General features: G+C 38.9%; 1 protein-coding gene across 3 annotated transcripts; it reads right to left on the bottom strand.

The window, feature by feature from the left end:
• Positions 1 to 491: 491 nt before the first annotated feature.
• LRIT3 (leucine rich repeat, Ig-like and transmembrane domains 3) lies at positions 492 to 12,867 on the bottom strand. 3 transcript variants are annotated; one of them, XM_030492512.1, is made up of 5 exons: positions 12,752 to 12,867; positions 11,034 to 11,512; positions 2,571 to 2,876; positions 1,175 to 1,594; positions 492 to 1,135 (listed from the first exon to the last, which is right to left on the bottom strand). In XM_030492512.1, exons 1-5 carry the CDS (start codon positions 12,865 to 12,867, stop codon positions 492 to 494), a joined length of 1,965 nt encoding a protein of 654 aa, XP_030348372.1. The 3 variants fall into 3 exon arrangements, with proteins under 3 accessions (XP_030348372.1, XP_030348373.1, XP_030348370.1); XM_030492513.1 differs by having other exon boundaries at positions 492 to 1,139; positions 1,221 to 1,594; XM_030492510.1 differs by having other exon boundaries at positions 492 to 1,594.
• Positions 12,868 to 13,941: the final 1,074 nt, after the last annotated feature.

Below are 13,941 nucleotides of genomic sequence, written 5' to 3'. Positions count from 1 at the left end.
TAAGATCATTCGATGTAAATTAACATTATGAACGCCTAGTATGGCTCACAGAGTTACTCATAATGATGTCTTGCCTGAGATTCAGAATGCTAAAGAAGCTCCTTTGTTTTTATGAAGGTCGTGATTAATGTTTGATACAGGCAACTAGCATGTCATACAGTAAAACAAGAGAAGAGAAAAGAGAATGGTGTTTTAATGAAGACAAAAAATAGATGATCTTCAACCAGGCAACCTTTTCATGCTGTATTTATCCTTTGAAGAACATCATTCCTTCACATCCGAAGTCACAAACATAAAAAAAGAAAATAATCAGGCAACATTTTAATTCTATTCTCCTTCCTACACACCACCCTACCCATCCAGTAGACTGCATTACATCACATAATATATTCTCACCACCACCTAGCACCAATCGGCTTCCAGATGCAGTATCATCATTTTGCATTAATATTACCTATTTTACATTCCATCTCCTCCACCATCACCCATGTTCAACACAGATACTCAGACCTAGAGCCCTCACTTTTGAAGGTCATTTGAGAATCCATGCTCGACCTAGAACAGAGGAGAAGCCTTTCCGACTCATCTGTGTACCTTCGTGCCCAGAGCTGCTCTCCTGCACACACTGTTCGAGGTTTCAGAGACAGTGTTTCAAATTTCACATAGGACTCTTTTGAAAGGTCAGCTTCCTTCACCGTTTTTGGCTTCATATGAAGTTTTAAAACCTTGTAGATTAAGAAAAATATCAAAGGTAAAACAACCACACATGCCGCACTGCTGGCCAATATCAGAATTGAAAACTGAGAGGTGCTTTCATCATTTAACCCATCAGTGGAGAAAATAATGCACTGCTCTTTTGTAGGTGGCACTCCTTTGGGCGAGACACATGCCATATATTGAGTCCTAGGCTGCAAACCATCAATTGTGACTTTGTTTTTGCTAGAATCAGTGCTCAGAGGCAACATATCTTTCTCACCATACTTTGAGTATAACACAGTCACTGCAGAGCTGCTTGTGGCATTGACAGTTTTCCAAGTTAAGGTCACTCTTTCATCAGTTTCACTGATCACTCTTAGGTTCTTTACAGTGACATTTTGCTCAGCCATACTTGCTGCATTCAATGAAGCCCCCTCACCTTTCTTGCTTATCTCCCCAGTCTGTTTTGCCTCATCACCTTTCCTGCTTGTGTCCCCAGTCTGCTTTTTGATTCCATTTGTCACTGCCTTTGAATTTTTCCTTCCATCAGACATGGGCCTGGATTGCTTCTTGACAGTAAACCTGATGCTCGTAGATGTTTCAGTGCTAACCAGTGCTGTGGTAGTTGGTGTGATGGGAAGAGGTGTGGTTGTCCTCTCAGGTTCCTGCTTGGATTCATCCTGAGTGGTATTCTGTCTCTGTGCCTCTTGCTTCCTTCCATACTTCTGTGGTGACCCAGTTGTAGTAACTACACCAACCACTGTGACAGTAACAGCAGCTTCTGCCATTCCTGCTAAGTTCTTGGCTTTACATCTGTATTCTCCTGCATCCCTGTATGAAATCCCCGTCAAGCTCATTATGGACCATCTGACACCCTCTCCAGGTGTTTCTTGAATTACTAGAGGAAAATGCAAACAGTAAAACATTATAAAAGGCAGGTAAAGAGAAAGTAAACATTATTAGACTACTTCTTCCCTTATCTCTGCCAGGAGGAATCACATGTAGTAAACTCAAAAACAACCCAAGCTCCACACAAAAACTATGGAAGTCCCTACCATATTACATTGTTGCAGAAAAGTTCTCAGCTTTGGTCAAAATGGAACTGAATATGTGGAGGACCTAGAGTATAGTTTGCAGTTTGACTGAGTAAAACAAAACCACATGAAGAGAAATCAAGTGTCTTAAAACTGCTATGTGACTATGAAATACAAGTCTCACTGACCTGAAGTGACACTGAACACACTAGCCATTTAAAACATTTTTGGAAATTACCTTTGTCTTAAGATAGTTCAGTACTTCGGACTATTACTTTCTTCAGACTTGTGATTTAAGATAACCGTGAACTACTTAGCATTAGCAATAAACATTTTTTTATATTTAAGTTACTGCATAAATATCTATCACAGTAGCTAGAATTATATTAAACAATCAATCACAGCCTTTTCAGTATTCAAAATGGGTGTTGCAAATAAACAGCAAACTTTTGCAAATAACATAGAGAATATTGTCCCCATTTACTCAGCACTGGTGAGGATAATGTGTTCAGTTTTGGGCCCCTCACTACAAGAAAGACACTGAGGTGCTGGAGCATGCTCAACTGTCCCAACCCTCCCTTTTCCTTTACCCTTTCCCTGCTTCATCCATTTCCCACCTCCATGCACATTATTCTTATTACAGACCACATCCAGAATCAGAACAGTCTTGTTGGACCTGTTCAGACCAAACCTCAACAAAGAATTTCCTAACAGCTGTTGACAGATACAATTGCCAGCTTGGTGCAATATCTGGTCCATTGTTACTCATTATAATGATCTCAAAGCACAAGCAACCCACAATTTCAGGCTTTCCCATGCCCTATAAAAAAGCAATTGTACCTGTATAGTTCACTGGTATATTGTCTGACCTAGTCCAAGTAAGCTGCGGTGTTGGGTACCCTGTCGCATCGCAGCGTAGCAGAACGTTGCTTCCCAGTGGGGAAGTGATTTTTGTTGCTGACGTCATCACAGATGGTTTAAGACACTGCTCTAACTCAGCTCTCTGGAACAAGATTCCTGCCAGGCTCTCAGGTCCACTACATGAAACCATTGGATCAAGAAGTACAACTGAGTTGTCCACAATTTTGGAAAATTCAATTAGCTTTGAAATGCGACAATCACAAAACCATGGGTTGTCCTGCAAACCTGAAGCAGGGAGGAAACAGGGGAAAGAAAGAAAAAAATAATGCTGTTAAGCAATATATGAATCTTGTGATTACAGTATGATGCATGACTACCACCAAGTACAAGCAAGGAGAACGATGAACCTATTCTGAGTTTCAATTTGTTTTTTTTTATTTGGCTGATTGGTGGGGGAGCTTTTGCAGAGGTGAGAAAGAGGATGAATGTTTATTAAGCTAAACTTTTTCTTCACAGAAGTTTACAGGAGTATAGTAAGATACAGGCACTACCTTTGTTTAGCTTTGATATTTATCTAGGAAAAAACACTTTGAAAAGATGTCTTAAGCCTGATATATTTTCACCTGCCTGTGCCTTCTGGAAAGATAGCTTCTCAGGGCTATTGCATTTCATCACTCTCCTCTGCTCTTAGTCCTTCTTTGGGCTCTTACAGTTTGATCTTCTCAGACCCTTTTTTCAGTGCTTGCAGAGAAGATGGTGGTTTAATGATGATATAGCTTTGCACCAACATCTCTTGAAAAAAAAATAAAGACTAAGGAGAAAAACCTTTAGGCCAATAAAATTTTTATATGGTTCTGAACTGTACCACTATTCTTAGAAATCCAACTTCAATTTAGGACAACCTTTGAAATAAATAAATTCCAAAAGAATAGCAGAACAGTAGAAAATGAGAAGGACCTTGAAAAAGCTGATGACTATAATTTTTTTATGATGGCATGCAAGAACACTATCTGTTCTGTTAGAGGCTGTAACATTTGCTTCTTGATTCAAAAGTCTTTGATTGAGAAGCTTCTCTCTCTTGGTGAACTTACTATGGTGAAAGAGTAGACATTTCTGAGGCATATAAGTTTAAATCCTCAGCTGGTATTGATTACCCCACTATGTCAACCTTCACAGAGCAACAGTGGCTTCACCAGGTAAAACACAACATAGCATATCACTCATGAGTTCAAATATTTTCTCATTTGACTTATACATTTGGGCGTACCTTTTTCTTTTTCTTTTTTTTTATTTTTTCCAAGTATTAATAATAAACAGAACTTACAGTTTGAAATAAGGGACGATATCCAAGAATCCCTTACTATTCAAATTACTGAGAAGTGCCACAGGCTAGTCATACTAATTATAGAATCATAGAATCATAGAATAGTAAGGGTTGGAAAGGACCTTAAGATCATCTAGTTCCAACCCCCCTGCCATGGGCAGGGACACCTTGCACTAAACCATGTGGTTCAAGGCTGTGTCCAACCTGGCCTTGAACACCGCCAGGGATGGAGCATCCACAACCTCCCTGGGCAACCCATTCCAGTGCTTCACCACCCTCACTCTGAAGAACTTCTTCCTTATATCTAATCTAAACTTCCCCTGTTTAAGTTTGAACCCATTACCCCTTGTCCTACCACTACAGTCCCTAAGGAAGAGTCCCTCCCCAGCATCCTTATAGACCCCCTTCAGATACTGGAAGGCTGCTATGAGGTCTCCACGCAGCCTTCTCTTCTCCAGGCTGAACAGCCCCAACTCTCTCAGCCTGTCTTCATACAGGAGGTGCTCCAGCCCTCTTATCATCCTCGTGGCCCTCCTCTGGACTCGCTCCAACGGCTCCATGTCCTTTTTATGTTGAGGACACCAGAACTAATAATTAAATTAAATTAAACCAATGTTAAAAGAAAAATAAAACTGAAACACCTGCTAATATTGTTCAGTGGGTGTTTTTAGGAATTATAAAAACAGGTAATGAAAAAATTCTGCTTTTTTTCCTGGATGAAATCTGTAGAGGAAAGAATAACTACTGCTTCCCTTTATCACCTGACCAAGATTTGGTTATTTTAAGCACAGTGTCAGTCATTGGTTAAAACTGTGGTAAACCCCAATTAATCCCTGCTCTTTAAAACAAGACCTGACCTGAAGAGATTCCGTAACTTTGACATCACAATCCAATTTCACCCCTTGCAGACAGAAGGGATTTTACATCTATTTGCTACTTACTGCCTGCTGGAACAGAGAAGGGGAAAGCAAGGAAACTGTATCAGCAACTGTTTGTCTTAAAAAAAAAAAAAAAAAAAGGAAAGAGAAAAAGAAAACCGAGAAAAATTAAAAAAAGAACTCTCCAAAATATTAATTTTTTCCCTGTGAACTTCACACCTATATTCACAGAAAAAACGACATACCATCCAAATGTTTTCCATGTCTAGTCATCAACTGCCTGTGGTCACAAAAATTCTGCCAATTAAATACATGTATGCAACTATTTGTGCTCATCTTTTAAATTAGGGAAGCTTTAGTTTGTAGTTAGAGACAATATTCCTGGGTTTGGGGTTTTTCTGCATTCTCACTTGCTTATAAGGTGTCAGTTTTTCTTGCTGTATTAAGAAAGAGACTGTATGTGCATTTGAAAATTAAATTCCCCTAAGCTATAAGAAGGAAGACAGGACCCCCTTGAAACAAGCCCTCAACTGCCAGAGTTACTCCATAACAAAATGCTGCTAAAATGCAAGTGAACTACCAGCATTGCCTCTGTGCTACTTAGAGGACAGAAGCATGCAGCAGCTATGCTACAAGCAGGCAGCAGGGCAGGAGCTCTAGGTCCACAGCATTAATCGGGATAGATTTGCAGCATCAATAAGGGCTCCCATCCCACATACCAGGCAGCAGATTCTCCCTTACATTAAAGGCTATTGAAAATATTTCTTCTGCAATGTTTCTTCATCCTACAAGCTTTACTGCAAGGAAGGATGGGTTTTATTATTGTTTCTAATACCACTATCAGCACTCAAAGGCCTTTCCATCCATTTAGGATGGAAAAGACCTTTAAGACTGAGTCCAACCATAAACCTAACACTGCCAAGTCCACCACTAAACCATGTTCCTAAGTGCCACAACTGCACGACTTTTAAATACATGCAGGGAGAGCAACTCGACCACTTCCCTCGGCAGCCTGTTCCAGAGCCTAATAATCCTTTAAGTGAAGAACTTTTTCCTAATGTATATGGCCATATGGCCATAAATATATGGCTTTCATATTCTCCCAGTGACCTAAAGAAGACCCAAAATTGTTATAATAAGTGTCAAAAAATGACAAAATAGAAGCAATGGTGAAGCAAAGATGCACAGTACTTAGACTGGATGGCTGTTTAGTTCAGTCTGGGACACAGGTTTGACCACTTCAGATCATTCCAAAGGCCTGGTTTCAGCTTCAAAAGAATGCTGTAGTCACAGAAGACTGTACTTCCACGCTTTAGTGTAAAGAAAGAGTTACTTCAGTTAGTCACCTCATTTCCCCCATCCATTATGCTTCCCAGTGGAACTGGCTAAATAAACAGGACTCATAAAAATAAATATAATCTATACAGCTAAAGGAGTTCCTTCCTTGCCTCCACAGCTCATTCCTTCTATTTATCTCTGTCTTGCCAATATCTGGCAGTATCCACATTATCTTTAGTAAACTTGCACAGCCACTGTAAGTCATCAAGTCATGTGAACTTCCAAAATGGAAAGATGAATGCACTACTGAGTTGGAAGCAAGGAAAAAACACTGCATTTGATTATACCTCAGTTAGCTATTAAAGAGAACATAAATGGAAATGTAAACCTAGTTTCCAAACCACAAAGGGCATTCTGAGCTATAACGGCTTGTGTTTAAAAGATGATAAAAGTGTCAACAAACACATTAAAGAATAAAGGAAATGATTAAAAAAAAAAAAAGAAAAAAGAAACTGGAAAAAATGGGGAGGTTTAAAAAAGGAATAAGATGGAATCCCCTCTGGAAAATAATTTCCTAATAAGAAAAAGTAAAAATAATGCTAAGTCTCTAATGGCATGTGTATCTGATGGAACAGCAAGTCTTTTGAAACCATGTATTCTTTTCTAGAAATATTAAGGCAGCTTGTTGACCTAAGAAGTACTAACCAAGGCACAACAAACATGGATAAATACTTATGCATTGCAGTATAACCACTGCAGTCTATTTTAACATTCAATAGGGATTATAAATTGCTCTAAAAGCCTTCCTACATTCTAGATTTAGCATATTTTAAATTTACTCTCACACAATTTTATACATATGTTTGTGTGTACAATGCCAAATATATGTACACATGAGTCTGTGCATGCACATTTTTGCAGTCTTCTCAGTAAGGAGCATTTCCCCATGCTGTGTCAATATGGACTTTAACCTTTGAAATAGCTGTGAGTGAAATTTCCTTTGTAAATCAGTAACCAGCCTCAGGCCTTAACTTGTATAATATACTGCTTTTCAGTTGCTGTAAAATGGCAGTATGTGAAATATTCAAGTTCTGGCATGATGGAGATATTCACCACTGCTTGGGGAAACCTACACAGGGATCTCTTCCAGCTGAAGCTACAAGATTTTTGCTCCATGGCTCTAAAACAGCAAAGCCCACTTCTCGCACTGTGCCCAGTGTTTTCTCCACACAGTAATTGCTAGGGAGTAGTTTCAGGAAAAGAAGCTTCAACCCAATGGCCCAGCATAACAGCTGGGAGCCTGATGGACCTGCAGCATTTAAATTTTTGGCACCTCTACATATAACAGAGGCAAGATCTCATCTAACTGCCACTCTATCATATACTGGATTCCTCTGTTCCTCTCAGCTACTCATTAGATGCAATTTTCCATACGGAAAATGACACTGCCATCATTCACGCCAGAAATTTCACTCTGTACAGCAGCCAATGCTCAAACTTAGCTGTGATTTGGATCAAAGTATTAGGCTATAGCTCCAGAGGTAACAAAGAGAGGGCCAGATGAACTCACACAGTGGTCATTCAATCATTTGCACTGCTTAATTGTCAGCTCGCTCCACAGCTTTGTTTCGAACTGTTCGAAAGGGCACTCTCCAAGGCAAAGCCAGTCATGGCTCCTGGGGCAGTTGCAATCCAGGGATTGCTCCCTGAAACGTTTATAGATGAGACCACACCAAAGACAGGTGTCTCTATCCCATTCTTGCCCCTGATGTAAGTGCATCAGGCTTTGCCCCTCCAAACTATCCTGCATGACTATCAGGCATACAACATACCCTTGCTATTTCATACGACAAAAGCACAGTTGTATGGGTTGCAATGCAATTCTCAATTACTTCTGGCAGCTTGAACTGAAAAAAAAGCTTCTCCACCCCCACAGTTACATTTTAGGGTCACTTCGGCATCCCTTAGGGCCCACACAAAACCAAGGGCTAAATCTTACGAAGTGTGGAACAGCCAGTCAGCTTAAAAGAGAGCTAGCCCTAAGTTGTGTGGATGAGAGCCAGGGTGAGCCATTTGGCCATAGGACCAGGAATCATTCCCTGGCCCTCTTTCATTTAGGATAGTATATCATACAGTGGGAGGTAATAAAAAAAACCCCAAGCCCTAAGTACAAAAACTATGAACTGGAATAAAGAGATGCTAACATGCCAGGCCCCCGGGTGGAAGTAGTCCATGGCTCCCCCAAGAATCCTTGAAGTAAACATGGGAAATCTGAACTTTCTCTTACATGCAACCTTCTTGATGCTCGGTCAAGATACTGAAGACAAAATTGCCTCCTGGTGTTGGAAAAGATGTATGCACAAACATATGAGTTTGGGCTCTTGTTTTGACAGAACTAAGAGAGAAGCCAGCTCAAGTAGTAATTGCTTACACTAAGTAGAATTGAACTGCTGTCTTCCTGACTGGACAAAACCAGCATTTATTTACTCTGGGTTCCAGCTTCTAGCAGAGCTCTGGTTGTAGTTACCATTCCATGTAGGTACATAGGTCAGGCTGAATGCTCCTACAGAGAACAGCTGGAGCACGCAGGACACTCTTGAGCATCAAAGTCTGCAATTGTGGGCATTACATTTTAAAGAAATCTTTTTTTTAAACCCAAAGGAGTCCAAAGGCAACCAGTAACTATGGCAAAAAGAGGCGGAAGGGGGAGAACCCAACAAACAAAACCAACAACAAAAAACACAAAACAAAAACCAAAACAAAACAAAAAACAAATGGCGTGATTAGTTAAGGCAGTAAATGGGGAAGGAAAACATATGAAAGGTTACTACTATAAGAGATGGTCATTAGTTTTTCTGTATGTTCATCTTATGGAGGACAAGAGGTAATCAGCTTAGTTTGCAGTAAGGGAGATTGAGGTTAGATATTAAGAGAAACTTTCTCACTGTCCTCATAAATAAGCACTGGAGGAGGTTATCAGAGAAGCTCTAGAAAGGTTAGGCCACAGGCTTTTAGAACAACACTGATTTAACCAGAATGGTTCAGTTCATCAGGATCTGCATCCCAGCAGGCTACAGGATGGCCTTTTTGAAATCCTACCTGATCACATACCTTTGTGATCCTTATCTCTCCCTCAGAGGAGGAGAAGAATATCTATGAGTTACACTTCTCCTCCCTCAGGCTCCAGCAATCTGAGTAGAGACAGAAGAGGTGTCAGAAGAACACATCTTGCTCCTGTTCTAAGCTGACATCTCCTATGGTTGGAGCATTACAGACATATCTCAACTCCTAGGTCATCTTTCTAGCCCGATAGTTTCTATCAGCCATTCATTCCTGAAAAACAACTGCTTTGCTTTGTAACAGTCCATCAACAGCAATCTAAGGATGAGCTCCTGGCAGTGAGTGGGAGTGGTGTAACTACAACTTTGCAAGCTCTAGTAATATAATAAAACTAACACTGAGTGGAGACTAAGCCAGCAGGTGGTTGTCAGGGGGAAGGGGAAGAGAAAAGAGTGTGTGTGGGTTTGGAGCTTTTTGGCATTTTGGATTTCTTGTTTGCTTGGTTGTTTTGGTTTTTGTGCGGTGAGGGCTTTGTAAGACAAAGGACTCCCATATGAGATCATCAGGAGAATTAGATCTAGCATAGTCAGCTCCTACTTCACTGCCTCCTATAGCCTTCAGTATGGGGGCAGGGAAAAGGGTACTGAGTTGGACATAATTTTACAGTTTTTTCTTTTAATCCTGAATAGATGAAGATCCTGTTAATGACGCAAACCTATAGTTACCATGCATGTCTGAAACTCATTCAGCCTACTTGCATCTGTGAAGCTACTTATCTACAATCTCCCCTGAGTGAGAGTTTTAAATTGCAGTTTCTGTTGTGAAACAAAGCAGCTGAAAAAGTGAACACTGAATAGTGGGGGATTAGATCAAGAAACTGGAAATACTGGGCAATACAATGCAGGGCTGATCTTTACCAGTGGATATAAAACTGCTACAATAGAAAGAGACAGCTGGTTTTCCTTCCTTCCACCTGCTACACTACAAAAACATCAAAACGTTCACTTATGCATAAACAGTGACAGAAGAGAACTCTAATGATAGAACTGTTCCAGCCATGTTCTGAGACTGCAGAAGAGAGTGGAGTTACCTGCAAGACTAGGAAGCAGAGAGAAAGCATAAGATAAAGTACAAAGTCACAAACAGAACTGATGTGATGGTATACTGGAGAGATCGAATAAAATGATGAAAAAAATCAGACTCTGGCCAAACTATTCTTAAATACATACCTTAAATACTGTAAAATTACCTTAAATACCATAAAAAGTATTGTGAAGTTGTAGGGATAAGATTCCTATTCTCTCTCTCATATTCAACATGTAAATTGGGAAAAAATTCAGGATAATCAGTCAGCTCTAAAGCAATGCCAGGTCAACAGGAGTCATGGGGATAGCAGAGCTACCTCCTTTTGAGCTACCAACACTGTCTGCAGTGCTGTGACTCAGGACATGTTACATATGGACATCGACTCTAGCTACTTGTTTGGCTTTTGAGCTATTTGCAACTATTTTTTTGGAAAAAATAGTTGCAAATAAACATTCTTGCAGTTGCCACCACATACAGTGATGAGGGAAATGTCATCCAAAACACAATTTTTGGAAGTTCTGCATTTCTATGGATACTGCACACTCCATATGGCCTGTATTCTGGTAGACCAGAATCTCATAGATTTTACTTCAATTTTATAACCTTGAGATAACAACATGCATCGAGATTACTATCTTCATTTTATAGTTTTCCATCACCAACAATAAATAAATAAATAATCACTGAGCAAACCACAGGACTGATCTGAAAAAACCCCACTCTCCTGAATCCCAAGCTGGTCCCCTACCTGCTCTCACTTCTGACTTAACATTTAGGCACATTTTAATAAGGAATGAGACCAGCTGTTTAACGTACCCAAAATGACTCTCTGGGTTGCTAGACTGACTGTGCTTTTAGACAGGACCGCTTCTGAGAAGGGGGGCCAAATGTCCATCAAGTCTGATGGCAAGGTGGTTAGCTTGTTGCTGGATATGTCCAGGTAGGTGAGGTTTTTCAGGTACCGGCCAGCATCAGCGGGAATGCTGGTTACTTTATTATTGTGTAAATCAAGAGTCCGTAGGTTAGGCATCTCTGCCAGTGATTCCCAAGGGAATGTTGAGAGCAGATTTCCATCCAGCCGTAGTTCATGCAGTTGTTTCAAGTTATAGAAACTGCTGATATCAATGTTTGCTACACAGTTGTAAGTTACCCATAGGTATTTGAGATCTACTAGGTAGTAAAAGGCTTCAGTTGGAATCCTTCTTATGACAGTTTTCTCTATACGAAGTTTTACAGTATCCACAGGAACATTTACGGGGATCTCATACATGTCCGGATCATTACAGAGTACAGACCTAGCATCAGGAAAAAAGACAAAAAGGAAAAAAAAAATAAATGAGAGAGATATTAACATCTCTTTATAAGAAATTTGTATTTTAGATTTCGATTAGATTGCAAATACTATTACTTTCTGCAACACTACTAGAAGAACAGAGATCAGATCAAGAACAGTCCTCTGCATTCAAAAATCGAAAAGGCAAAGATGGAGTCTCTAAAGAGAAAAAAAATACAAAATACTTTCACGTGAAGTTTAATTTGCTTTGTTATAAAGCATATAAGCACCATCCTCTGTCCTCTATTCTATTGACAACTGAAAAACGGAAGCCACTGTATAAGGAATAAATCATGCATGTATCTTGAGTGGGAACTGCATGCCATCTGTGTTACTAAAATTCAGAAAATCGGATTACTAATTTCTAATTTTTCTGCACTATGAAGATTCAAAGTATTTGTCTACATTTACCTTTCAGAACAAACTGAAAATTGAAAATGTTAGCATATTTCTCTAAAGGAGAGCTTTCTAGCCTTCTTTCTGTTTGCATAGAAATGACCTGCTTTTTAGAGGTGCTAAAAACTTTCTGCTCCCATTGATTTTATTGAAATGGGATTTCTCAGCATTTTCAAGAATCAGTACATTTCCATTTCTGTGGGATACATTGTTTGCACACATCAGCTTTAAGATTTCCCTCCTCTCAAAAAGACTATCTATCTATCTTAAATGTTGTCCCCATTTTTCTATATTTTTCCTTCCTTTTACTTTCTCCTCATGCAGCTTTATACTAGGTATATTGTGACAAATAGCAAAGAGAAACAGTATATCTCCCAAAACTGACATAACAATATCCAGATCACCAAATTTCAAATTAACCCCTATATTACCAAAAATTACATGATTTTCCTGCAGATTAAAAAAAAGAAGAAACTACTGTATTTATTTAAACCAGAATTACCTTACAGTAGACAACTAGTTTCTAAAAATAGAAAGGACATTACAATAGTAGGAAAATCATGGAGCAGAAAGAAATTGCCTTCTGCAAAACCTGAAGATTTAAAGTAGCTATTTGCGAAGTACAAAGCCATAATCACCAGCTGTCCCTATTCAGGAATGCTTCTAGCTGTACAACACCAGTATAAAACATGCTTTTATTTCAACTATGCTAGAACTAATTTGTAATGTATGAGAACGTTATTTTCAATTTCCTCAACCCTTTTCCTTATAAATTGCCTTCTATAACAAAAAATAAAATATATACCTTGCTCCAGTGCCATCACTTCTGCCATGGTAAACACAAGTGCATTGTGAAGGACAAAACCCATGCAGTTCTTCAAAAAAGCTCATTAGGAGGTAGAAATAAACAAACAGATACATGACTTCCCCCCCAGCAGAACTGATATGAAAAAAAAAATTAAAACTTCGTTCCTAGGCACTCATGTGCAGTGTGCTACGAATGTGGATGCAGACATCCGCTTAGTAACAGCAGATTACATCAGATTAACTGAGATCTGTGGTTGCTTAACCTTCAAATGTATCCTGAAATGGATCAGTTAAGCCAGTTCATTCTTTATTCTGTCAGAACAAAACACTCTGTTTCAAATCATACCCAGCATGTTTCAAGGCTATTTTAATATACAGTTTGTAGAGTTAGTATGTAATAAAATGTCGCTTTGCTCCTTCTAAGAGGTAATGCATTAGTTAGTGTCCATAAAGTGTTCCAAGGTTCCTGAAGGAAATCTAGTACAGCATGAGGTTATTGCATGGCATTTTCTTTAATACTAAAAATTATAAATTAATAGGAAGCCTAGATTCCAGAGTTCATAAAAAAATCCTGTAAAAACAGGCTTCTTTTACAAAAAAACAGAACAAAACAAAACAACCCACCCACATGTATTTTAAATAAGTTATACACTGCAAAGCCGAACTTCATATTCATGCATACATAATAACAGAAGATATTTATTCTAAAAATCTGAGTATCATCAAGAGTGCATATACTAGCATTCATAAATAGATACATATAGTCATCTTTTCCATCCTGAATAAATCACTTCACCAAAGGTATTTTTTGAAAATTACACAACAGACCTATGTAACCATAAGATTGACTTAGAAATTATGAGAAATGACTATAAATATTTACTCAGTTTTATATGCCTCCCACATGTCAAGACTGAGGGTACATTTTGTCTCATTTTCAGGATTTGCTATGCAGTCACAAGCACTAGAAACATACTATTACTAAAACAAAAGCTGTCTTTCCTAGAAATTCATTTGGTTGTGTGAGCAAAAACTTTAAAAATACATTAAAATATCCCAAAACTCCTTAAAAATCCTGATAACAGGTTCTATTGGGTTTGCATAGATATTTTGATAACATATTCACACAAACAGAACTCTGCAAAGCATATCAACATGGACACCTGGTATAGAAATATATTCACACAG

The sequence above is a fragment of the Strigops habroptila genome, chromosome 7 (assembly GCF_004027225.2).
Source record: "Strigops habroptila isolate Jane chromosome 7, bStrHab1.2.pri, whole genome shotgun sequence".
NCBI lineage: Eukaryota > Metazoa > Chordata > Aves > Psittaciformes > Psittacidae > Strigops > Strigops habroptila.
The sequence above is the reverse complement of the archived record's forward strand: the minus strand, read 5'-3'. Positions and strand labels throughout refer to the sequence as shown.